The following is a 27,806-nucleotide window of genomic DNA, read 5'->3' on the forward strand; positions in this document are numbered from 1 at the left end:
GTACAGCTGAAGGTAATGAATCAGCTTTATTGTCACATCACAGTTTTACAATAATTGTGGGCGTGTTTAATTAAGTAACTGTGTGCTAGCAATAGCATGGACAGCTCGATCATGTCAGTTTATATCTGCAGCTGTGTTTACTGTACCTGTCAAATGGCTGGTCCCATTTGGCTGCTGTTGAATGTTGCCTTCTCTATAAAACTCCTGGGGAAGTTATGGCATGAGCTTGCAATGATCTCTGTAGTGTAGGCTAACTCCTATCCAGTATCCACCTGTTTACTGGGGGAAATTTGGGAAAAAACCAGGAAGTGAACCTCCACACTTGACATGGCAACAAATGTTGCCATGTCTGCTTATATTCATAAGCGACGTTTGGCTTGTTTTTTCCTGTAAAGTCGCTTGTAAATATGGGTGCTGGTTGTGTTTTTTTGCGCTTGTTTCTAAAGTGTAGTTGCTTATTTGGGCTTGTTTTTAAAGTGTAGTTGCTTATTTGGGCTTGCTTCCTGTTCAGTTCCCACATTTATTCACTTCAGGTCCCCAAGATTAATATGTAGCCTAATTGTCCACGGACCTTTTGTGCCAAAAATATTTCAATTTATTTTCAATTATGTTTTTGAAAATAACAGATCTAAAACCTCATATGTCGCTGTGAGCTTGTAGATCTATTTTCAAATAGCAGATCAAGCGTTGAATCATCATGACACGTTGTTATGAGGTTGCAGATATGCTATTTTCACTACTTCTTAAAGTTTAGATGTTTTTAAAATGTATGGAATTTCTTTGATTATGTTATAATTCATGACATTCATTGGAAAAATGATAGTTTTTTTCATGAAATATACAGTATATATAAGAAGTGTATATCTTTTGAAATAATAATACTGTAATACAGCAGTGGTCCCATGCTGTATAATTCCTGGGATGGGGAAGATAAGATATGGCATTAGCTTGCGCTGATTGGACCGCTGCTGTATTAACGCCTAGGGAAAATATGGCAGCTATTGAATCACTCCAAGTCTTTCACCCTCACATTCATCACCCCCCTCACCCATGACAAATACAGGGCTAGTATGGTAACAATATAATGCTTTTTAAATATTGGTATCAATTTCTAGTGATTTACTACCCCCCATCTCTCTGCCCATTTCCTGTCCCTCCATTAAAAATATAAGGCGAAAGCTACACAAAAAAAACCATTTAAAAATAATGCAATTCATATAATTAAACAACGCATTTTACAATTATATGGTCCGTCAAGTAATATCTCATAATATGAGATATTTATGTCACTACTTTACTTACAGTAGAACACTCAATGTCATCAATGACTGGTCATTGAGTGTTCTAAGTAAGTTTCTGTGTTGAGAGATGTGTTTGGGTGAGCAGTGATGGTGCATTCACACAGGCAGATGAAACGATGCAAAGAGTTGATTTGGAGCAGCTACATGGCATGCATCATTGTGTCTTTGCAACATCATGATTCTTGACTTTATAGCCTACATGTACAGTACTGTAAGAGTAGCAATGAGCACTACATCACCACGCAAAGCTTGGCCAACATTTCAATGTTAATATAAGATATAGTGTATGCAATAAAGATAAACTTTAAAGTCAACGTTTTTTAACTTCCATTTCTTTGAACTCATGGGGTTGTAGTCACAGCAGGAGTTCCAGGCACAGTGCTGTTCTCTCATAGGAACTGTGTATAGGCTACTGTAAGTCTCTAGACTCTACCAATAATGACCATGTGCTTGCTAGCTTAAATCCCCAGCGAGCCGTCATTGGCATCTCATTAGCTCTATGCTAAGCTAATGGCTCAGTAAATTGACTTTTATGTGGGCATTAAAGCTAATTCGCTACGCTGCGACGCTGTTCACCGATGCTGTGTTTAGCAAGTCCAGGCCCCCAGGAGTGTGTTTGTGTGTCATTAACCATGTCCAGATGTCTGCTGTAAAAAGGGAAGATAAGACTACTAAACAAAAATGGAGCACATACCCTGAAACATGAAAAGGGAAGAGAATAGGCCTATACTTCAAAACAAAAATGGATTGAGCCGATACCCTGAAACGTCATCATGCACCACTATAATGGTTGCTTTTCTCTGGGACATTTTCACAACATCAATAATAGCATTTTCAAAGCTCAGTTTGCCAATATAGGGCAGGCTTACCAGCAAATTCTCAACCATCACTTTAGGACCACAATGGAAACAAGTTCCCAGGACCTTTTTGTGTTATTCTTTTTTTTCTGATTTTGCCTTTATTTTATATTTTTTAGAGAGACAGACAGTAGGCTGACAGGAAATGGGGGAGTGACATGCAGTAAAGGCTGTCGGGATCGGGAGTCGAGCCTGCGGCACACTGCTAGGCTCAGGCTGCCGGCCAAGGTGCCTGGACCGCTGAGCCACGGCCCAGGCCTTGTGTTATCCTTTTAGCTCAAATGTCTGACTATACCCTGTGCTGTTTACATTTATGTCTAATAAAGTATTCAATCAATCAAAAATCTACAGTACGTCTGTCATGAGTCTGCATAGCAAAATCACATACATTTGTAATTCTGAGTGTACAAATCTAACCAAATTACATTCGACTAGTTTTTCTTTGATACCAAAAGCACTATGTTTTCGGGTTGCCTGTCCGTCCATACATGTCGCTGTACATCTGATCTATCCATATGTAATGTACATATGTACATATGGCCCAACCTCGTGATGCAATATCATGTCAGGAACGCCATGAGGGAATTTCATGTCCACTTGGAGTCAAGATTGCTAAGGTCAAGGTCACTGTGAAGGTCACGCACGGCTACACACACACACAGACACACACACAAAGACGCTGTACATCATGTACACAGGTGATGCATACGTGTGCAGTGCACAGATTTGGACACATACACACACAAGCCGAGGGAAGGTAGCCTCACCTTTTATCCTAAGTTTTTTTTAAGAACACATACTGTACATTACATTAACATGGAGATATATTGTACTGTAATTCTGACAAAGAAAAAGAAAAGACAAACTAATTCCCAATATTTTCTCTCATTTTCTTCCTTATTTCTTGCTGAAATGATATTTGTTGCACATAAAAATACTGCAAATGCATTTGCTATTTCAAGTATATTACACATCTGCAGTCAGGCGACTGCACATTCTGTTTTACGACCCAAATATGTTGCATAGCAAAACATATGCATTTAGACAGCAACGCTGAAATACATTTCATCGCTCACGAATGGATTTTAATCACAGAATTTAAATTATGCGACAGCTCTTTCAATATCCCCCCCCCAATATAAATATACCTATATACCAAAGATGGAAAATCAATGTCTAATCACGGTTCATGATGAATACAAATGAGTCCAATGTATGTAAAACCGCCAAAGTCTGATTTGGACATGTCCCAAAAATATACAAGAGTATTAATGACATGTTGTATATGATTTATTTCACAGTGTATCTCAGGATGCACAGACCCCAGCACGCGCTTGCATGTGCGCATGTATGCACACAAACACACACGGCACGCACACATACATGCATACACACACACACACACACACACACACACACACACACACACACACACACACACACACACACACACACACACACACACACACACACACACACACACACGGATGTCCGATGAGCACACCAGTTTAATGTGCAGGTGATTTTACTGAAGAAATGTATGGGGATAGCTAGTCTACAATTGCATCACATACAGTACATATGATATGAGCCACGTCAGTCAACAATATATACCCATGTCACTTGCACGGTCACCGTCCCCCATCCGTCCATTCACCTCGTTCACTGGAGAAGGTGTCACATCTAAATGAGTTTGTATCAATCCCACAGAGTCTCATGCTGTTGCAAAATGTCTGCTCAATAATCTGGAGTTGATGTAGGCTAGAGTGTAGCTAGTTTTACTGTACCTCATGTACACTAGGACGCAAGGGGCATGGCTGGAATCCGACATCTCAATCCCCAAGAATGTTCCTCTTTATGAACGAGCACAGTCATCCAGCAACTCTCTGTCGTAGTTTGGAATAAACCTTGGATGGATCCACAGCAGTGGTGGTAAAGAAGTAGAGGGAACTCAGGGAAGGGGGCTCTGAGTTTTTAAGAGTCCTTGTCATGAATTTTAAGCAAAGCCATTAGTAAAGAAATGTCCATGAGATGTCCTCCCCAGAAGACAGATGTTGGCACACAAAACAATACAAAGTAGTTCAAAACCAACCACAAATGTTCTTTACAGGTGTCTGCCATGATGCTCTCCTCGCAGAGAGTTCAGAGTGCTATTGGACCAAATTGAAGAGCCGAGGGTGTTTTACTGTGGTGATGGAGAGTTTCCAGGGGTTTGCAGTGAAGGTCAGGGCTTTGTGTTTCAGTGATGAGCATTGCAGTGGTGAGTGGACGTGATGGTGTAGCGATTGGCCTCAATCCCTGTTGCAGCATAGATGTCGATAAACCTGCATGACAGTGGGCAGAGGAAGGGATGGGAAAACAGGGGGAATTTGAGTTTGAAGCCATTTCACCCTATGATGTCTCTTTACCTCATTACCAGGTGCCAGGTTGTGCTGGGCTGAGCATATCAGTCTTTTCTGTTTCTGCTATCTGTCTGTAATGCTAAAGGAAAATGTATAGTTTGTTGAATTTCAAAGTGTCTATAAAATAATGAAAAGGTGTCAATGTGACACAGAAAACAGTTGAGCAATAAAGTATATAAAGAACCTAAAGGGCCTTCCATACCAAGAATGACAGCTAGGAAGATAACTACGACAACGTTCTGTCAACATGTTTAACGTTGTTGAACATGACATCCTGTAAATCTAGATGGAGTTTGAGTGGCTGTTGAGTATTTCTATCGTTCATCAAATCACTCTGAAAGGGTTGGAATTGTGATGGTGTAACACCCTACATTTATTCCCCTTTCTTTTTGTTCTTTTGACATTTTTTGATTTGTTTTTAAGATGTTCACCTATAATGACATGCCCAAAATAGGAACGTCTGTTTGAAAGTGGTTAATGCTTATGGCTATAGTTTAATCATCCTGCTGACAGTCCAATTTAAACCCCACCTCCATAGTCTCATTCTCAACAGAACTGGTCACAAATGGGGCTCAGAAGGGCCGAACCTTTCACATTTGGAATCTGTACAGAAGTGGGCTGTTATTATGAGAGACTTGCCTCAGAAGGGCTGAACCTTTCACAGTTGGAATCTGTACAGAAGTGGGCTATTATTATGAGAGACTTCAGACCCATGCTTTTCACGGCACAGGAGCAGCATGACATGTCACACTCACACAGCTCTGTGGTGGAAAATGGGAGTTTCTCCACTAGCTCTAGGTCTTATAAAATGTTCATGATTGGAAATCATAAATATACATTTAGAAACAGTCTGGCTGGCACATATCACATACAAGTACATACCCCTAACCCCTGTCTTGTTAGTTTCAGTGAGAAAGTCTGAAGCTGGTGACATTATTATTATATGTGTCAGTGGTGACCTCATGTTTATGTATTGTCTTATCTGTGCTATGTGTTTTGTTGAGGGCGTTTTGAACAGATCTGTGAAGACGAATATCCCTTCGCGGAAAATAAATGTTATTATTATTATCCCCAGAATCCATATTCTGAGGGAAAATAGCAGATCCACAAGCTTATAGTGCGACACATTGTAAGCTTGTAGATCTGCTACTGTATTTTCAGCAAAGATATGTAATGTCGTGGCTACAGAGCCCTGAGGGATTCTGCAGCAGTATTTAGTTCAAAAACAGTTTGTTACAAAACAAACACACCGTTTAAAAACCGTGGGTACATCCATGTGCACATCGTGTGCACGTCAGATTATTATTTAATTTAAAAAAAAAAATATATATATATATATATATATATATATATATCTTTAAAATAACGTAACCTTACGTCTTGGCACAGATACTACCTGCTGCTTAAAATGTAACCTGACGTTCCTGGCACAGATTGGGTAAAAGGATTGATTAATAATCAACCCCTAATTTGGGCATCTCATCACAGGCAATAATTAATTAAATTAATTAAAAAAGGTGAAAATAGCTGATCTAAAAGCTCACAACAATTTTGTGAGCTTGTAGATCGGCTTTTCATAATCTTTGCACGACATCGTAGTGACTAGTGAGGCTAAGTATAAAATAGGGCTCACGTAGTTAATCGGTTCATTTATATACCACTTTTTTCCCTTCAAAACCCTGCTTCTCAATTATTCGATGAATGGCAAATGCAATCAATTGAATAATCACTAAGGAAATAATAATCAATAGTTGCAGCCCTGAAAAGCACTCAGTTACTGTAGGCTCACCTGCTGCACGTAAGCTTGGGGCAAACCTGAATGCAACTAACCGACCTTGACAATGGTTTCCAAGGGAACAAAGCTCAACGGAACACAAGTCCCCAAGTCATATCTATTATTACATTTGAGAAAGTTCCACACATACACAATGCAAATAAGCACAATGCAAAATATATCGCAGCCTTGTGCGCAGGTGGCCGTTCACGCCTGTGCTTTGTGGCCGTGATGTCACGGACTCTACATTTCCACCCTAGCTTGGTGGGTCTTGGTCTACTCAAAACCCAACTCTTCAGGATAGCTTTCCCCAGCTGAGGTCTGGTTAGGATGTCCCCCCCCTTCCCTCGTTTATCCTTTATCTTTTAAACCTTGTACTGTTGTTGTATCTGTTATGTTTTGCTTTGTTTTTAGTGTTCTTATGTAAATCGCTTTGGGTATTTAGAAAAGCGCTATATAAATTTGAGCTATTGTTATTATTATTATTACTGGCCAGTCACAGCGGGGCTTTCTGAGAACTGCGGTGAGCACGGAACGCTCGCTCTCCCTGTAGTTTACCTACCTCTCTCTAACCTTGCTCGATTACAGAGCGACCACACAACCTGCCCAGTACGGACAAAACACAGTCAGTGGTCAAACACACATCGCGAGCACTCAGGCCCCATCCACACATATCAAGCACATGTTCTGTGTCTTTTCTGTGTTTGATGGCCACCTCAATGCTTTTCCAATGGAAGTCACATGGTTTGACCAAACATTTGGACAAAACACAGTCAGTGGCCAAAGACACATCACTGTCTGCCTTTGTTCAAAACTTACACTTTGTGTGTGTATGTGTGTGGGTGTGTCTCACTCGGACACACGATATTCACGGATAAATAACAACAACACGGACGCGTGGCATTAGATGTGAGCTAGTCAATTACGCTGAGCAATTACCACAGTCAATGATGTTTAGGGAAGGACATTTGAAAACACAGAATCTATAGATCGGCTATTTTTGGTGAAGAGATTTGGTGTAGAGTGAAAAAAGTGCATATCTAAGTTTTTTTTACATGCCATTACCCTCCCCCCCAATAATACATCTCTCCTTCCTTTTTTCTGCAGGAGACTCTTAAAAGTAGCCTCTCCTTTTCAAGTAGCCTCCATGGGCTTTGTTAATGTGCAGCCGTACGCATTTCAAAACATCTACCTTTGAATTCACTTCTCGCTTGTTGCTCTGCATAGTCAGATCAAAGTTGCACCGTATTCTGGTGGGAGAAGAAGGAGCCAATTGTGTCTTATACCCACGTGTTAAGACGGCATTAATTAAAGAAAGGGACACAGTAAAAACGTCTCTTAGTTAGAGTTTAAATCCAGTGTGGAGGGAGCGGTTCCTGATGGAAAATAAATGATTAAAGCATCCGACCGTCGACACAACATATGCTGTGGAGTTAACAACTTAACACTAACGTGTCTAAGCAGTCAATCTGACCGATTTTGAAGTGGATTTTCTTTGCCCATGAAGTTCTGAGAAAGTTCCCCTTCAATGACTTTTCATAAATATTCGATTCAAATCATCTCTGGGTTTTTCATTTAAGACTTTGTCATACAATGCATAGTGAAACAAGGTACACAACGTACCACGTTGTGAGGTTGTCAATCTGAGAATCCCATCGGCAACTAACTAAAGTTAAAACAGGGCCCCCTGTTTGAGTCAACAGTAGTCTGTCTTGAGAGACAATATGACGTTGTAGATCTGTGATGTTTGCAAATTCTTTATTTTTGACAATATAATAAAATATGTAGGCTAGGATGAAAGTGATTTAGGGGTGCAAAGGTTACTCCGACTAATCAAATTAAATGACTATAAAAATGTATTGAATTTAATAATAATAATAATAATAATAATAATTAAACATTTCTTTAAAATACAGTGGCTATTTTTTGTTCAAAAATAACAGATCAACAAGCTCACTCACAGTGTGGCACCATGTATTGGTTTGTGCTGGTAGCTTCGCTATTTTCGTTGTTTGTGCGACACAGAAATGTAAAACAGACAAATTGATTTAGTTGATTATGAAACATCTATTAGATTTTTCTTTCCCTCAAGTTGTTGATAGATTATGATGAATAAATGTATTTCTTACAAAACATGCTTGTCGATTACTCGATTAATCTAAACAATATTAATAGTTTCAGCCCTTAATGGTTAAGATGACTCACAATGAACATGCCATACATGAACATATATCAATCGACAAGACCGCGTTTCACCCAGATGTGGTTCAAATGGACGTTGGAAAAATCAAGGTTAATCATTGGCGTCATCACATGCGCATCTTCAAAGACAAATGTGTACTTCTGTGTTCTGAAAAGAAAAGTGCTTCTCAAGATGAAGGAATGAAAACGTCCTTGTGTGTGTAAATGCACCAAGGTTATACTGTATCTGAGCTTAATTCAGCATAGAAGAAAGAAAAACGTACCGTACTTACTCGCTGCATTCTCCCAGCTCTCTACGATGGCTCCTTTGGCAAAGGCTAGAAAGCAGAAGAGAAGGTCGACATCAGAAAAATGGAAGCGAACACTTTAGAGTTTATTATTATTATTTTACCAAAATAAACTAAAAGTATCATGCACCCACCCCCCACCCCTCAGTGAATTGGCCTTGGACGCAGAACAGCATATGTCCTTGTTATACCACAGATGGCCTGGCTCTCAATTATATCCAAGGCAATGTGTTGGAGAAAGAAGGTTATTTTGTCATTTGCTACATAATTATATTTATAATTATAAAATTATATAATTATAATGGCCTCCATGGTCAGCTTCTTTTTGTAACTTCTGACATAACATCTGGGGTTAAGGGACAAGAGGGATGTTATTTATGTTTTATGAATTGAATACTTAGGATTCAAATGGAAAGAAGACCCCAAGGACTTTTTTTGGTGTTATCCTTTTACCACGTGCTAAGTTTACTCTGTTGCTGTTTGCATTTCTATCTAATAAAGTATTCAATCAATCAATCAATCAATCAATCAAAGACACGTGCTTCTACAGTATGAATCTATTCCACCCACAGTGATTTCAAATTAATAATCTAATGGATCATATTCACCTCTCTATAGCTCTTTGAGCAACAGCTGGCCATTTCCCACTTTCACACCATGTTAATACTGGACACGAAATGGCTGTGTTTTCCTCTTGACTGGAGGGAGAAAACAGCTCCCTGGGCTTCTTGATGTTGGTGAATGAGACACTTTTGTGCAGATAATGGTTGGGCTAATCATAATCAGGAAGCTAATGGCCTGTTCAGCCAATCGCAGCGGCTGAGGCGGGATGGCTGTCTGGCCAGCGAGCGCATTGGCATTCCCAGCAGCCCCTGCTCTCCCCCTTGTGCTGTGCCAGGCATTCTGCAGCAGCGGGGTGAACTTGGTATTCTGCTGCCCACCCAGCCTGTCTTCCCACGTGTCTGTCTGTCTGTCTGTCTGTCTGTCTGTCTGTCTGTCTGTGGCTGTCTGTCCATCTGCAGACCTGTGATCCACCAACATGTCATCTAAATGCTAAGTATTTCTATTGCATCTTTAAATCAAAACAAGAACGGGTGCCGAGGGCGTGCGAGGGGTGCGGGGAGGAGCGCTGATAGGGCCAACACAGAATCTTCACAGCAAACCTCTTGGTTCTTTGATTACATTGAGGGGGGGGGGGGGGGGGGAGAAAATGTTGAGCGAATGTTTAGACCGCTCTGTGTTTTCTCTGTCGGTGTGAGAGGAATTCCAAGATCGTGCCATCTATTCAAACTTACGGGGGCGAAAAGCTACATGATAGATAGCAATACACATAGACTTGGCGCTTTCTTCCCCTGCCATTTTAGAAAAATAAGAAAAGAAAAAAACAAGAGCTTTTCGTTTCCCTTCAATCTAAAGACGGACACTGCTGTACCTTTATTTCTCCCCACAATAGAACCCCCACCGATCCCCTCCCTCGCTCTCTATCTCGCTCCCAGCTATTGATCGAAGGGATTCTTGAAGTCAGGAGCAGAGTGCTGAGGCGGCAGAAGTTGGGACTATTAACTGCTCCTACTAATTAAAAGGGTAACAAGGTTGAGGTGGGCCCCCATGAGATGATGTGGGCAGGATACAGAGAGGCCCGCTCGCCTGCCAGCCATGAGCCGCTAAGCAGTGCTCACACTGCCCATGCTGGTTACAAGGCAAGAAGCCAGCGGCACTGCAGACATATTCATCTACCGCTGGCATGGAAGGGGGAAGGGGGGATTGAGAGATTGAGGAGGGGATAGAAAGACACTAATGAGCATTTTGCTAATTGTACAAGTTGCTAATTGCCCATTCTGCGGGTGAAAGTGAAACTAGTCCTGTATCCCAGCCTGGGGCGATAGGTGCTTTTGTTTGGGCCTGCCTTGTGCATACAGTAATCAGCGTGAATGATTACGTTTCAGAGTTCAAATGAAGGCTGGGATCTGAAAGAGTGCCAACAGGCACCGGCAAAACTATTCTAAACGATTCAATTAAACTCTCCCTTATCATCAAAACAGCATATTTGGAAGATCAAAGCCTCTTCGAAATGGAGTACACTTCACATTGCCCAAATCAACCCACAAAAAAAGGTAATTCTGCCAAGTTCAAGCCTCCTAAAACCCTCTACATAGAAAGTCTGCCTAGTGGAACATCCACCTCAGTTAGAGCAGCGTGTTTGTTTACTGCTCAAAGGGTGTCAAAGTGGGCTGCTATAGTAATAGAGGACTGCACTGCCTTCACGAACTAAAGACTGCCAGAGAAACTAGCTATTAGCAGCCACTAGAAATGCTGTTATTATACGGCTGACAAGCACAGGGACAGACAGTATAGGCTAAGGCTACTCAATACCCTGAGTATATGCAGAAAACAACGTTATGTCTTTTCTTTTCAATGTCATCTTCATGTAAGGGTCCTCGCCGAATAACATAATATCAAGAAATAAGAGGATATTAACACTAGGAAGTCTGAGCAGCCGTTCTGACCGAATTTGAGATTTCAATGTTTATTTTCTCAGCCCATGGAGTCCAGAGAAAGTTCCCCTTTCATGACTTTGTCTAAATATTCGATTGAAATCATCTCTGTTTTTTTCCCCATTTGAAACTTTTTCTAAATATGATTTTAGGCATATATCTCTTACTCAGTCTGACTATATCGGCCCATTCGACCGCTCTCCCCCTTTATCCCCCCACCCCCGCACCACTCGTTCACACCTCTTCAGCTGGAGACGTCATTGTTGCCTACACGCACTCACTTTTATTTTTATTTTCTTCCCTCTCTTATGAATACATTATTATACACCCAATGAAAATGTACACTTCACGGATTATATAGGCCATTTGGAATTAGAACAATCGGTAGAAAATTGGCCGAGAATAGCACAATAGCACATTAATTATTGCCTAAATGTAGGCTACGGACTTTTCTGAAAATGGTTAATCTGCAAGCTGCCCGACATTTCAACTTGATATGTTTCGTAGAGAGGGCATAGGCCTACACAAGCCAGAATTCCGTAGTTTACATGGTATTTTGAATTTTTTAAAATGAGCAAAAAATAAGCGAGTTATGTAAAGAGGGGTGGAGGGGAAAAGGCGATTATTTGGCACAATCAATCAAATATATATTAATTACATCGCGTAGCCTATAATGTTTCCCCCTCTATATAAAAATGACAATATATAACTCTAATGTCGTATTTCGTCGGGAGTCGTGTTAATATTTATTTACTCGTCATTGTCATGTTCACTCCAAATAAGCAAGTATTATGTAATAAATAAATTAATTTCGTGGCTTTTTGTTCTCTTTTCTCCAGGCGCATACCCGCATCGAGATGAGCTCTGCGACAGCCGTGCTGTGCTGTTTTCAATTAAATTACTTGCAGTATAATATTAATAAATACTACATCCTATATACATTGCTTGTCTGTCTAATCATTCAAATGTTTTTCTATATGCATATTGCATAGTTTATGTAAGCCTGAATTAAAGTCTGATTACTGAGGCTTTTTCCCCCGTCTCTCTCACAAACAACGAAGCCTATAAATATTGTCACCTTTATGCAAGTTCGTTTGATATTGTTTAATTCGATAACGATAGCGAATATGCAGCTATCCGTATAGGTGCCCTTTGTGTCAGTGTGCGCCTGCCCAACCCCTGGCCTCTGTAGAACCTGAATCCCCCCCCCCACCTCATTTCCCCTCACTGTATTTTACATTCCTGCTGTTGTCACCACGCGGTAAATAATGAATACTTTGTGTTAATTCAACCATGTTTATTTTTTCTTATTGTTCACAATATCAGAAAGCATGAAAGAAAGTAAATATAAAGCGAAATAAAATCAGGGAAAACACAAATCCAGTTTCTGTTGCTATACTTAGAGACACTTGACACATGTCATTGTAATTGTTCCCGTACATGTGCCACATGCCCGTTTGCCACATTTGTGGCAGCTGGATAGCGTCTTGTTTCCACATCTGTCAAGCTGACACTGCCGTCGCTTCTTGGGCGTGTCTGGTGTCTGTGGACCATCCTGTCTCCTCTTGGCAGTTTGCTGGTTCTGTGGTGTGGTAGGCAGCGGCTGCAGTGCGCTGCGCTGCTGGCGCCGAGGGGTGCGTGGTGGCATGACTGAGTCCTTTTCACCCATGTGTTCCTCGCGGAGCTGTAGTGCCAAGTCCTGTAGGAACTCTCTCCTGGTGAGCTGCGGTTTGTTCAAGCACTGTTTGTACAACACATAGGCATTGATGGCAGCCAGGTCCAGAATGTTGTAAAAGACAGCCATTGGCCAACGCCTGGTGCCAAGTCTGACGCTGTAGTTTCGTGCCATCTGATCCAAAATGTCCACTCCCCATTTCGTGTCATTATAGTCCGTTACAGACTCTGGTTTCGCTTTGGGGTCTTTACCAATCACGATCGAACGGTGCATGGTGCTTAGAATGCAAACGTTTTTGTTTGCTTTGCTTTGGTAAATCGTCAGTGTGGCACCATCACTTGTCATCAGTTGTGTGTGGAACAGCTGTTCTTTTCCACGTGCGGATGGAGGCAACTCTCGCCTCTGTCTGTTCACAGTTCCAAGTATCGTTGTGTTGTTTGCTAGGAGAGACTGCCCCAACTTCATCGAAGTGAAAAAGTTATCCATTGTGATGTTTCGGCCTCTGTCGAGGAATGGTGCTACCAGCCTCTGGACCACGTCTTGAGAGAGCGGCACGCCATCACTATATATACAAATGACAGGGAGAAGGTGTAATGGTTATTACAACGCAAAAATATATACATAATAGGCTTTGATGTAAAGACATTTTAAATGATTATTGATTATTAGAAAAGGAAAATAAATCACCTGCTGCGGTACTGGCCCTTTCCAAGGTATGGAAATCCATTCAGGAAGTATTTGCTGTCCAGGTCGGCAGCAATCCAGAACTTAATTCCAAACTTGTCTGGTTTATTGGCCATGTATTGCGTAAATCCACATCTTGCCTTGGATGGGAAGAGTTGCTCATCGACCGTGATGTTTCCTCCAGGCACATAGCAAGATATGCAGTTATCTGTGAACTGATTCCAAATGTCCGTTATTGCAGCAAACTTGTCTGTTTCTTTGCGTGCTTCTCTGGTGTCCTTGTCGTCAAATCGCAGGTATCGCATTATGGATTTGAAACGGTCACGAGACATTGTTTCGCTCACCGTCTCATTCCCCCATGCCCCTTTCGCCCACAGTTGATTCAATGGATAACCAGATGTCGACATCGCACGAATGAAAAACACGCTGATGAATGCTTTCAGTTCAGTAACAGACAGATCCCATTCTTGATTCTGTCCATCACTGCGGGCAAACTTCACTGTGCAGTCTTTGACGTTTTCCAACATGTCGGGGTCAAACATACACAAAAAACTGCTCAACTCGTCGTGGATTCTGACCTTGGCAAAGGCAGTAGGACCTGGCCTGGCTGTGAAGATATTACGCTTTGGCAGTCTGCCGCGGCCAGCACCGGGTTGCATCGAAGACCATATTGTTCCATCTTTACTTGTCTCAGTAGTAGTCTCGGGCTGGGATGTTTGAGGTAAATCCTCTGTGTCATCTGCCTCGCTAGATTCGCTATCTGATGAATCTGAAGCTGGCGGGTAGTACTCTTCAGCCTGTTCCTCTCCTCCGACATTGTCATCTTCGCTGTCTATGTCGCCAAAAGCCGTCTGCCCGAGCAGAATGCTGGCTGCCTCCTCTGCTGTGTAGCGTCTTTCCCTCGGCTTATTTCTTCGAATCATGATCGTGAAATGACCTGTCCACACATTGCATGTGCCTTTATACACATTTTTTGCATCGAAGTTGTATAGGCTAATTTAAATGTCAATTGATTTTGATTGGGCTATATGACGACAGAATTCCAATGCATTGATAGAGGGCGTGGTGACAACAGCATGCAGGATGCATACTTCTCAACTTCTCAATATTTGCCTATATTTTACAGAACATAACTTAACATTAAATGCAGTCTATTAGTATTGACTATGCATAGTATATAACTTATAACGTAAGCCTAAAACGAAAAATAAAACCTTCACTCTCAAAGGGCACTATTTGGTCACATTCGATCATAAAAACATTTAGGCCTACATGGGACGAATATTTGGGCCTAAGCAGTTTTGTGTGTGTGTGTGTGTGTGTGTGTGTGCACCTGCACCTACAGTATATATATATATATATATATATACAAATAGACACTTCTATGTTGCTAAAGAACAGAACAGGAATTCATCATATAGGAAGCAAAAAGGGATAGTGTTAAAACTACACTTTTGGGGTGGAATTAACTCTAGGCTGAGTTTGGTAACACTGGCGTGATCAACTCTTTCAAATGACTCCAACACTGAACCCAATTTAAATCTGAAGGTGTTAAAATGACACTTTGGGAGTTGAAATCAACTCTGCAATGTTTAACCCTGGAATTTTAACTCATGTTCTGTTCTTTAGCCACATAGAAGTGTCTATTTGTATGTCTCTAAATGTTGTGATGAATTGAACAATGTGGACCCTGTTGTAAACAAGTGTAATGCTTAATTGGGTTAATATAGTATGTTTTTGAACGAATATTTGGGCCTACAGTTTTGTGTGTGTGTGTGTTTCTGGCCAGTGTTGCCACATCTGCTGTTTATAAGCGATTTTGGGATTATCTTTGTAGATTGAAATGTTTGAGAACCACTGCTCTAAAACAATATTAGACAAAGTTTGAGTGGGCTATATTACTACAGAATTCCAATGCATTGACAGAGAGGGCGTGGTGATTGCGCGGTAATTGCTGTTGTCACCACGCCCTCTCTGTCAATGCATTGGAATTCTGTATATAGCCCACTCACAATGTGACACATTGTGACAACAGTCACAACAATCCCAAAATCGCTTATAAACAGCAGATGTGGCAACACTGGCCAGAAACCCCATTTCCCCTCACTGTATTTTTTTTAACGTTTGTCTATTGGTATGTCTCTAAATGTTTTGATGAATTGAACAATGTGGACCCTGTTGTAAACAAGTGTAATGCTTCATTGGGTTAATATAGTATGTTTTTGAACGAATATTTGGGCCTAAGCAGTTTTTTGTGTGTGTGTGTGACCAGTGTTAGTCGACTCGGAATTGCAGCCATCCGTAGGTGCCCTTTGTGTCAGTGTGCGCCTGCCCAACCCCCCCAACCCCTGATGTGTGGCACCTATACGGATGGCTGCAATTCGAAGTGGCCTCTGTAAAACCTGAATCCCCCCCCCCCACCCCATTTCCCGAGTCGACGAGCAACACTGGTCACACACACACACAAAAAACCGTTCGATCGTGATTGGTAAAGACCCCAAAGCGAAACCAGAGTCTGTAACGGACTATAATGACACGAAATGGGGAGTGGACATTTTGGATCAGATGGCACGAAACTACAGCGTCAGACTTGGCACCAGGCGTTGGCCAATGGCTGTCTTTTACAACATTCTGGACCTGGCTGCCATCAATGCCTATGTGTTGTACAAACAGTGCTTGAACAAACCGCAGCTCACCAGGAGAGAGTTCCTACAGGACTTGGCACTACAGCTCCGCGAGGAACACATGGGTGAAAAGGACTCAGTCATGCCACCACGCACCCCTCGGCGCCAGCAGCGCAGCGCACTGCAGCCGCTGCCTACCACACCACAGAACCAGCAAACTGCCAAGAGGAGACAGGATGGTCCACAGACACCAGACACGCCCAAGAAGCGACGGCAGTGTCAGCTTGACAGATGTGGAAACAAGACGCTATCCAGCTGCCACAAATGTGGCAAACGGGCATGTGGCACATGTACGGGAACAATTACAATGACATGTGTCAAGTGTCTCTAAGTATAGCAACAGAAACTGGATTTGTGTTTTCCCTGATTTTATTTCGCTTTATATTTACTTTCTTTCATGCTTTCTGATATTGTGAACAATAAGAAAAAATAAACATGGTTGAATTAACACAAAGTATTCATTATTTACCGCGTGGTGACAACAGCAGGAATGTAAAATACAGTGAGGGGAAATGAGGTGGGGGGGGGGATTCAGGTTCTACAGAGGCCAGGGGTTGGGCAGGCGCACACTGACACAAAGGGCACCTATACGGATAGCTGCATATTCGCTATCGTTATCGAATTAAACAATATCAAACGAACTTGCATAAAGGTGACAATATTTATAGGCTTCGTTGTTTGTGAGAGAGACGGGGGAAAAAGCCTCAGTAATCAGACTTTAATTCAGGCTTACATAAACTATGCAATATGCATATAGAAAAACATTTGAATGATTAGACAGACAAGCAATGTATATAGGATGTAGTATTTATTAATATTATACTGCAAGTAATTTAATTGAAAACAGCACAGCACGGCTGTCGCAGAGCTCATCTCGATGCGGGTATGCGCCTGGAGAAAAGAGAACAAAAAGCCACGAAATTAATTTATTTATTACATAATACTTGCTTATTTGGAGTGAACATGACAATGACGAGTAAATAAATATTAACACGACTCCCGACGAAATACGACATTAGAGTTATATATTGTCATTTTTATATAGAGGGGGAAACATTATAGGCTACGCGATGTAATTAATATATATTTGATTGATTGTGCCAAATAATCGCCTTTTCCCCTCCACCCCTCTTTACATAACTCGCTTATTTTTTGCTCATTTTAAAAAATTCAAAATACCATGTAAACTACGGAATTCTGGCTTGTGTAGGCCTATGCCCTCTCTACGAAACATATCAAGTTGAAATGTCGGGCAGCTTGCAGATTAACCATTTTCAGAAAAGTCCGTAGCCTACATTTAGGCAATAATTAATGTGCTATTGTGCTATTCTCGGCCAATTTTCTACCGATTGTTCTAATTCCAAATGGCCTATATAATCCGTGAAGTGTACATTTTCATTGGGTGTATAATAATGTATTCATAAGAGAGGGAAGAAAAAATAAATAAAAGTGAGTGCGTGTAGGCAACAATGACTTCTCCAGCTGAAGAGGTGTGAACGAGTGGTGCGGGGGTGGGGGGATAAAGGGGGAGAGCGGTCGAATGGGCCGATATAGTCAGACTGAGTAGGAGTGATTTTTTTTCAGCCTTCCTAGTGTTAAGAGATAAGGGGATGAAGGTCAGTTGGACCGAAACGTACTCGACTCGATTACTCGCCCCATGGAGACTTGAATTCATGGATATTCGTTTTGCTTTTGTGGCAATCCTTGTCGCCAATAATTTGATAACCAGCAAGCGGCTCCCTATGGAGACACAAAGAGTGTCCTTTGTGTCTCCTACGTCCTACCGGAAGCGCAGCCTCTGCACAGCCGGTTATCAAATTATTGGCTTAGGAATGTGACAAAAACAAAACAAAACTCCATGAATTCCAAGGCTTCATGCGGTGTGTAACGATAGAAAAGAATATATAGTATCTTGCTGCAGAGACACTGCAAGACTGCATCACTTATTCTGAAGTTCTACAGGGCCGAAGATGACATTATCTGTTGAAACCTCTGGCTCTGCCGGCTCTCCGTCACTGGTTGGGTAGACATCATGAGGAAACTACTCGGGGCAGTTCATTGGTAGGGAGACGAATGTGTACATTCAAGACATTTCTCAGTACTGATTTCATCACTGCGGGGTAGAGGTGCTTGCGATATAATAATACAGTAAGTATTACAGAAAAGAAAAGATCCGAGGGGCACAAAAATGACTTTGCGAGTCAGATGCGTTCCGTGTTTTCATTCCACAGGCTGTGCATCCATAAACATTATTCTAAAGTCTAGAATAATGTTCATGGATGCACAGCCTAGAATCTAGACCATGACTTGCTCTGAAGTGTGTGTGTGTGTGTGTGTGTGTGTGTGTGTGTGTGTGTGTGTGTGTGCGTGCGTGCGTGCGTGCGTGCGTGCGTGCGTGCGTGCGTGCGTGCGTGCGTGCGTGCGCGCATGCGTGCGTGCATGCGTGCGTGCATGCGTGCGTGCGTGTGTGTGTGTGTGTGTGGGGGGGGGGGGGTTGCTCAAAGTGATCAGAGTAGAAGGGCAACACATTCGCTCCGAGAGTGAATCAGAGACAAGCGACATGCGGCAACATGCGGCAAGAATAAATAAAGAGCTGGATTAATAGGTGGTGGCAGCAGAAAGAATGAACAACAGAAATGTTGCTTTATTTATCCTTCAGAACAAAGGCATTGCCAAAGGAGACATCAGCTCTTGTCAGTGATGTCATGAACTTAACTAGCTTCTTAAATGGAAACCGCAACATGAGAGGCTTGGGAAATGAAAAGATAGGAAGGAAACTGGGAGCCAGTGAACGGAATCAATCATGTAACCTAAACGTTTCTCTCTCTACTGTTACTGTATCGCTCATGCCTCCTTCCATCCTATAATCCAGGTTAAATGTTATTTACACACGTGTCCACATATATTGATATATCCATATATCCATATTTTAAGTAACTTTGTATTTTTCTTCTTAAAGGTATATTCAGTGATTTCACTTAATTCAAATATCACTTATTTTTTTGTTTTGTTGTGATAATCCTCCCTACTATAAAGTGTGCTGACCATATAAGGAGTTCCTCCCTGTCCCCAGTTAACCCCTGGGGGTCAAAAAACCTTAGGTTTCGTTTTTGACTCTCTATCCTGATTGGACGAAAGGCTGGGTCCCACAGCCAAAAACGAAACCTAAGGTTTTTTGAGTGAAATCACTGAATATACCTTTAAATGAATACCCTAATTCATAGTACAAGAGTGTCACGCAAAAGTATCGGAAATAGCCTATACAGTTGCAACACGTGTAAGCTTGTCTACTTTTCCTATTTAAAAGAAATGTGAAAGTGGTAACGACCATTATAAATAATTAGCCACTATAAAGTACTAAATAATAACTGCATTGGAACCATTGGAACACAGATTTTGTTTTCTTTGACAGATAAGGTTTTCCAACCTGACAGCAATGACATTATCTCTACTGACACATGGTAAGACTGATGAGCACACCACGACATCCGCCAAAGAAGACGGGTACCAAACCAATACTTGCATTACTCATGTACACTCGATAAATGAAATATGGAGAAACAAATAGGAATGGACACAATTTGCTTATCTACCATAACATCTATCATTTATACTGTACTGAGAGTCATGCTGACCGAAGGAGTTGAAATGCATGGCCATTCGCCCCGGCATGGAAAGCATTGGAAATGGAACAGAAACCCACAGCATCCTTCCCTTGGAATTCGGCCAGCTTACGATCTGATCAGTTGACCTGACAACTGTCACTTCACCAACAGGGAGCAGAATACACAGCAGCCTTTGGAATTAAACCAAGTGGCACAGTCAGCGCATACAGTGTATACAAACTGGGTTTGTGCTCCTTTAGTACATTTCTACTGTAGTGCAAGTACCAGACCTCTGTCCTGGTATTTTAATTCATTTAAAAAAGGCTGAACATTTCTCTAAGGACCTCCATTCCTAAGAGGTACAGATTAACAATGGCAGACTGTGTTGGAAGTCAGGAAGCTCAGGGGGATACTGGTGACCACGCATTCCACCCAAATCCTTTCTGGGTGTTATTATCTCGGGGTAATAAATGACCTACTTTTTATTTTCATTGTGAATTTGTGGCACCGGTTGCTTAATTAATAGCAACTGAAATTGAAAGCGGGAATTCAATTTGGTAGACCACACACACATTATGCTTAAATTTATATTTAATCTGGTTGCCCTAATGAAATTATAAATTTCTGTCAAATGTGACAGCCCTTACAGTATGAAACGTATTCAGAACAGGAAGCCAGAAATTACACAATAGAGTAATTGGAATTAATGTAAAAATGTAAACCTTTGGAGGCCACAGGAGGAGACACAGAGACCAACCGGGTGCTCACAGCCAGGAGATAAAAACGTCTTGGAAGTGCTTCTAGGATCAACGGCACACTAGGGTTCATGTGGTTAAATCACATAATTAAAGTCAAGAAATATCTATACCTCTACCAATTATATTATATTAAACTCGCTTTTTAAATGTGGCCAAGCTGTGTAGAGCACCATTTGTATGTACAGTATGTCTTGTCTTCCCTTCCCTTCAAATAATCACAGCTCAAACATCTTTCCTGTGATGCACCCAATGATGTGTAGACCGTCACCACACTATGATATGATACCGTTGCTGTCGGGCAGAACACTTGTATCTCCATGTTTCTAAAAGGCTTTTGCTACAGTAGGTGTAAACCTGGCTTACAGTCACTAGTTTTTTTTTGTATTAATGTCCTTTAACTTTGTTGTGTGTCATAGTGTGGATTCACTCACGCGTTTGGAACGCGTGAGTGAATCCACGTTATGAGTCTGGCCAATGCCAGGATATTAAAGTGTGGCATAAAAGGGTAGCAACAATACAATACAATACAACAATAATAAATAGACTATCGATTCTAGAACCTCACAACGCAGCACAATGTGAGCTTATAATAGAGACAGGGATATAGAAATAGATATATAAAAATCACACTTGTGTGAAGTGTGGGGCGCTCATATCATCATACATCACATTCCGTGCTCAGCCAATCAAATCATCACAAAAGTCCTTCTGGCTTATCACTTTTTTGCCCTCACTTTTATTTTCAATATGTACTCTGCTCAGCCAGTCAAATCATCGCTATGGGGTGATCTGCCAATCACAAGCCACTGTTTGTGTTCACACGAACCCGGAAAGCTGGGCATAGGAGGGGCTAGCGCCCCTCATAATAAAGTGCTTACTCAATGCGCTTTACAATGGTCCATTCATTCATACATTGGGAGGTGAAGAGGCGAACAGTCAATGCCAGTGTCCTCACTTCCCACATTCACACACCAATGGTGGCAACCATTGCCTTCATTCACAATACAAAACAACAACTGAAGAGTAGTAACAACAGCTTGTGACTCCACTGAACAGCGACAATATGAATACACAGCAGCAAGGTATAGAGTGGCTTCACCACTGAGATAAAAGCTTGTGATTTGTATGCCTTCATTCACAATCTGCACAGATAATAAAAAATATTGGACAGGGAGGCCACGCCGTTATTAGACTTTCTATCTGTTCTTGCTGTTTTTATTAAACAATTTCAGAACACATTGTCGGGACTCGGCACCATGGCAGATGTCTGCTCTCTACTGACTGCTTTCTAGTTTACATTTGTATCAAATAATTATAAATTGTCTCTCACTATTAGTCAGAGTGTGGTCTTTCCCATGAGGGGACAGTGTGTCTGGCAGCTTTTATCACACATTTCTTAACTGCCCTGAGGAAACTTTACTCAAGCATCCAGCGTGTGTGGGAAGCTCAGAGCACCCAGAGGCAGTGGTGGGGTGGAAGCACACAGGTCCCAGCGGCTTTACTGCCTCTGTTTCTCCAACATTTGCTTCTTGTTCAACAAAATGGCTGAATTGCACCTGCTGACCAGCCCCAACATGAACAGCTAACATACATACCCCAGTCTTCTGTATTTTTCTGTGAAACATGACTTGCAGCCTCCATAGTGGACACTGCAGTGTGTGACAGTACCTCTGATCCGAATGCATTTTACAGCTCTGATAGTTGTGGTGGTTATGTGCAATTATATGTAAATTCAGACTAATAATGTCACTAGTTCATAGTGGAAATATACTCAGAATGACATGTACTGTACATAAACTCCCTCAGTCTTTCCCAGGTCCACATTGCTGTCATGTACACATACAGTACTATATTAATGGTACTGTATGTTCGAGTCACATACAAATGAACAGAGAGAGAAAAACATTTCTGAACTTAAACTAGAGCAGGTGTCACAGATAAACCCATATGGAAGCATGTATGTTCCATTAACCACTTAAACCCTGTACATAAAAATAGCACATCTACCGGCTCATTGCAAAGTGTTGTGACCTTGTAGATCTGCTATTTTAATGTCTAACGCTTTCCTACTTTTGCAGAATGTTCTCCTATTTTTGCTTAATGTCCAGAACAAGGACACTAAGGTTCAAGTGGTTAAAATTAATTAAATTGTAATCTTGGTCACTGTTGTACTCCTCTCTCTGTTCTCTGATCAAGGCTAGCCCACCCTTGCTAGATTTTACTCAAAGGCCAACGTAACTTATTCTCATATCTACTCTCATCATATTCCGTACCAATGCTGAGCAGAGGATGCCCTTTCACGTACCATGGTTACAATGGCATAATGATCACAACTGATTCCCGCCACCCTACTGTATCTCGGACAGCGCTGAGTCGACCATGGCATGCACCATCACACCTGGCGTGCCGATTCTGCACATTTACAGGCAGTCACCACCAGGCCATCGCCAACCCCAGGCTGTCAAGTACATCAAACCACCAACATTTCCAAATCCATTTAGATCTCAAGGAGATAAACAGCTCCATTGGTGACTGTGACTATTTCATGTTCCCAGTGAGGAGTCTCTCTGGTCTGGCAGATTTCCTACAGGAGGATATGAAGGAATTCTGGTCTAATGAAACATTACTTGAGTGTTATCAGCTTGTCATAGAAGTTATGATATTACAAAAGAGGTCATTGAACAGGTTCAGCTGTCTGACAAATATTATTTCATCCATTTGTGATTGAAGTTCTGTGAACAACAGCAAACAAAATGTACTTGTTTTTAAATTGGTTTAAAAAACAACAGCAATAAAACAAATACAAATGCACCACTGCAGCTATTCAGTTCCACTCAACAGGCAACAGCATGGCAATTTTGTAATGCATGTAATTTGCCCCCCAGCTACTGTCAAGCGTTGTCTCACAGACATAAGTTGCACATGAAATCTTCAGTGACAGACAGTGTCATCAAATCAGTGATTCAATTACAGAACCTGCAGTTCATGAAACAAAGCTCCCTCTGTATCTTTGCTGTGATATCCATGTGGCACGGCGGTGCATTTTCTTACGACCACTGTCAAGGTTTTGGCCGGGCGTTCCACACATACAAACACTATTGCCATTGGCCAGGGTGGGAAGACGGGCGGAGAGGGCATTCCCTTTCGCTGCACTAGTGACTCCTAGTCTGCCTGTTCAGTGGGGAGCTGAACATTCCTCTGCATGTGCTATGTCCTCCCTGTGTGAAACTTCTCCATATCAGGGAAACGAAGCGGACTGGTCAAAATAAGAGTGGAAATAATTAATTAACCACTGTGTGGGAGATGTCTCTCACGCACACAGTGCCTTCGTGTTCCCTCCTGAAAGAAAAAGTAAGGGTCAGCAGCGAGACTACAGTGCAAGGGGAATGGTAATTTGCATAATGACTAAATTGGTTGAGGGAAAGGGAAAATGAAAAGAAAGAAGAAACTGCCTATAGTCTCTTCCATAAGTCAAGAAGCGTTTTTAGCTGGGTTTGTTTTAATTTGCACTCACGGCACTCATGTGGCAAAGGCCAATGCAACAGCGCTCACTCACCGTGCTGTGAGCTGGTATACTGATCTACTACACTCCACATTCATCTTGACCGTGTTGTCGACCATTCACCTCAGCGACTGCCCTCCTCTTCACTCCCATAAACAATTAGGTCTCTTGTGCCACCGCGGCAATCCATTTCTATAAACATACTGTAGGTGCTCCGAGCGTGTCTGGACTTTTGATGTCCAGACACCCTCGGAGCACACCGCTAGTTCCCCCCCCCCCCCCCCCTCCATCCCATCGGGCTTTCCACCCAGGAGAATATCATATTTGAACCTTTCAGCGGCTCACTAGTGAAGACAAATTGCCAGCTTGTTTGGGGAGCCTCTGGAGAGTGATTCATATTAATGGCTGCCTGGCAATGTGAGCGGGCTGCATATGCAAACTCCATTAGCGGGTTAGCCTGGAGTGTGTGACCTGGCAGTGCCACCGCTAGCTACACACCCCAGAGGGGGGGGGGGGGGGGAGCGCAGAATTTAGAACGAGCTGCAGGTGCAGGGGGAAAGTGTGTGTGAAGCGTGGGTGTGTGTGTGAGATAGAGAGTGTGTGTGTGTGTGTGTGTGTGTGTGTGTGTGTGTGTGTGTGTGTTTGGGGACACAAAGATGAGGACCTACATGCAGGCACATACACAAATGCATACTGTGCACACACAGATGGGCACACGCACACGAGCACGTGCACACGCGCGCACACACACACACACACACACACACACACACACACACACACACACACACACACACACACACACACACACACACACACACACACACACACACACACACACACACAATATACAAAGTGCTTGGCTGATTGCCTAACTGCAGCTTGTCGCTTGCTCAATCCTGGCTCTCTTATACCTCTCTCTGTCTCTCTGTCTCTCTCTCTCTCTCTCTCTCTGTCTCTGTCTGTCTCTCTCTCTCTCTCTCTCTCTCTGTCCTCTGCCCTGTGATTCCCTCCATCCCGCCAGAGTCTGATCAATCCTCTTTATAGATTTCTCATTTTCATCCATCTTGTGGAATGTGCTTCCCTCTCATTACAGGTCCTTACAGTACAACAAATGTCTCTTCTGCTTAGCTGCCAAGTCTCGCCCCTTCCAAACTAACAAAACGCAACACAACACAACACAACAAAACCAAAGTAAACACACACACACACACACACACACACACACAGCCCAAACAAACATCGCTCACAATTAACTTCTCCAAAAGTCCTTCACTGAAAGCTAATGGAGGGTATGCAGCGTAATCGGCATTTTTTAAAAATAAATGTATTGATCTTTTAGAAAATCTATTTACCAAGCTGTAAACACAAACGGTGCAGTGGATCATGAAATCTGGCACAGCGACGGGGGTGTGGAGGGCGAGGGAAGAGGAAGAGAGAAAGTGAGAGAGAGAGAGAGAGTCTGAAACTCATCAGACACACTATATTCACTGGCTGACCTCTGACACCGTGGACCTGTCAATGAGCTCTCTGTCCCCACTGTCACCGCACGTTAACCGCTGACATCAACACACTCTGTCTGCGCTGTCTGCCCGCCTCTGTAGGTTATACCATCTCTGCTGCTTGTTCCTGTACTCTGTAGGTTATACCATCTCTGCTGCTTGTTCCTGTACTCTGTAGGTTATACCATCTCTGCTGCTTACCACCCAACTCACCACCCAACTCTCACTCCCTGTAGGTCAGGGGTTCTCAACCCCTTATTAAGAAAAAGTCCTTCTACACACCTACGTACAGTACAATGGACAGGTGAGTCGGATAACTGGAACTGAGAAGTAGAGAAAAAAGAATCCCGCACACTGTCTTCACTTGAGTTTATATTTATTGAGCAACATTTCGGTCGTCAGACCTTCATCAGGCATAAAGAAGAACTGACAAACAGTCAGTATTAGTACAACTCTGGGATCAGGGGGGGCCAATCAAATGCCCCGCGCCAATCCGTTACCATGGAGAGGACTGCCCACAAGTGAGTACAGGTGGTATATTTTTTCCATGATAAAAGGAATATTTATATATACATACACCAAATAGAATAAGATAGTTACAATAGAATAAATCAATCAGTATAGAGTAAGGCACTATATAATTAAATAAAGCATGTCCCTGGAGGGGACAATAATGTCTCAAATACAATAAATATAAACTCAAGTGAAGACAGTGTGAAGGATTCTTTTTTTCTCTCTTTCTTCTTTTTTCTCTACTTCTCAGGTTTTTGTTTTTGCAACTGAATGGCTGGAAAATGGAAATTAAGAGATTACATAGTACACATAGTGCATGCATAAACTTACCTTAATGATTATATCTGGTGTCAGTATTTATTTATGACGTATTAAGATTATTGTAGAGGTCAATTTGTATTGGGGGTGGGGCGGGGGGGCAGAGGTTGCGAGGCATGGTCAAAGCATTTCCAGGGGGTCCCCAGCCCAAAACGTTGAGAACCCCTGCTGTAGGACAGGTTGTATCGTCTCTGCTGCTTATTCCTGCGCTCACCACCCAACTCTCACTCCCTGTAGGACAGGTTGTACCGTCTCTGCTGCTTATTCCTGCGCTCACCACCCAACTCTCACTCCCTGTAGGACTGTATCGTCTCTGCTGCTTATTCCTGCGCTCACCACCCAACTCTCACTCCCTGTAGGACAGGTTGTACCGTCTCTGCTGCTTATTCCTGCGCTCACCACCCAACTCTCACTCCCTGTAGGACTGTATCGTCTCTGCTGCTTATTCCTGCGCTCACCACCCAACTCTCACTCCCTGTAGGACTGTATCGTCTCTACTGCTTATTCCTGTGCTCACCACCCAACTCTCACTCCCTCCCTTCCAGTGGTGGAAGGAAACATTACTCACGTTCTTAATTTAACTCAAGCTGTGCCAGAACGAGATAATCTCGAGAATAGCTATTTAATCCTCCTGTGTCAAAACGAGACTACGAGATTTGATTAAAAAATATATTTTTGCCGCCACAATCTCCCCTAGAGGGCTGGGATGGATTGTGTTAAGTAAATAAAGTATCAATACTGCAATGTAGAAATACACTGTTACAAGCAAAAGTCCGGAATTTAAATTTAGGACTGAGGCCGATTCTAAATCGCTAACGTTTTCTGAAGAATTCAAATTTCAAATTTTGTATTAATTTTTTTCAAAAATGTTATGTTGCTATATAGGCCTACTGTACATAGCAACAAGAACCCCATGGGTTCCTGTCCTAAAGGGGACAAAACACCAAAAGGGGTTCCCGCCTAGAATAGAACAGGTATCAAAATGTAAAAGTAAAAGAACTCCTTATGCAGAATGTCCCATTTCAAAGGTATAAGAATCTTTCGAAAATAGCAGATCTACAAGCTCGATCTTGTACATCGGCTATCTTCCAAATGTATAATAGGGCTGAAGTGGTATAATAATAATAAGTAACTAAAGTTTTCAAATAAATGTAATGGAGTAAAAGTACAATATTTGGAGATATAGTGGAGTAGAAGTAAAAGTATTGTAAAATTGGAAATACACCAGTAAAGTAAACCTCAAAGTT

At 42.1% G+C, this 27,806-nt stretch overlaps 1 protein-coding gene across 1 annotated transcript in view; it reads right to left on the minus strand.

The window, feature by feature from the left end:
* Positions 1-3,571: 3,571 nt before the first annotated feature.
* tafa5l (TAFA chemokine like family member 5, like) overlaps positions 3,572-27,806 on the minus strand; it is a 47,293-nt gene continuing 23,058 nt past the window's right edge. Inside the window, exons 4-5 of the mRNA XM_083770091.1 lie at positions 8,800-8,853; positions 3,572-4,482 (exon numbers count right to left, since the gene is read on the minus strand). Coding sequence (XP_083626217.1) covers positions 8,830-8,853 — 24 coding nt within the window. The 3' untranslated portion in view covers positions 3,572-4,482; positions 8,800-8,829. The remainder of the gene's footprint in view (positions 4,483-8,799; positions 8,854-27,806) is intronic.

This window comes from Protomyctophum parallelum (genome assembly GCF_964188405.1).
Source record: "Protomyctophum parallelum genome assembly, chromosome: 7".
Classification (NCBI taxonomy): Eukaryota; Metazoa; Chordata; class Actinopteri; order Myctophiformes; family Myctophidae; genus Protomyctophum; species Protomyctophum parallelum.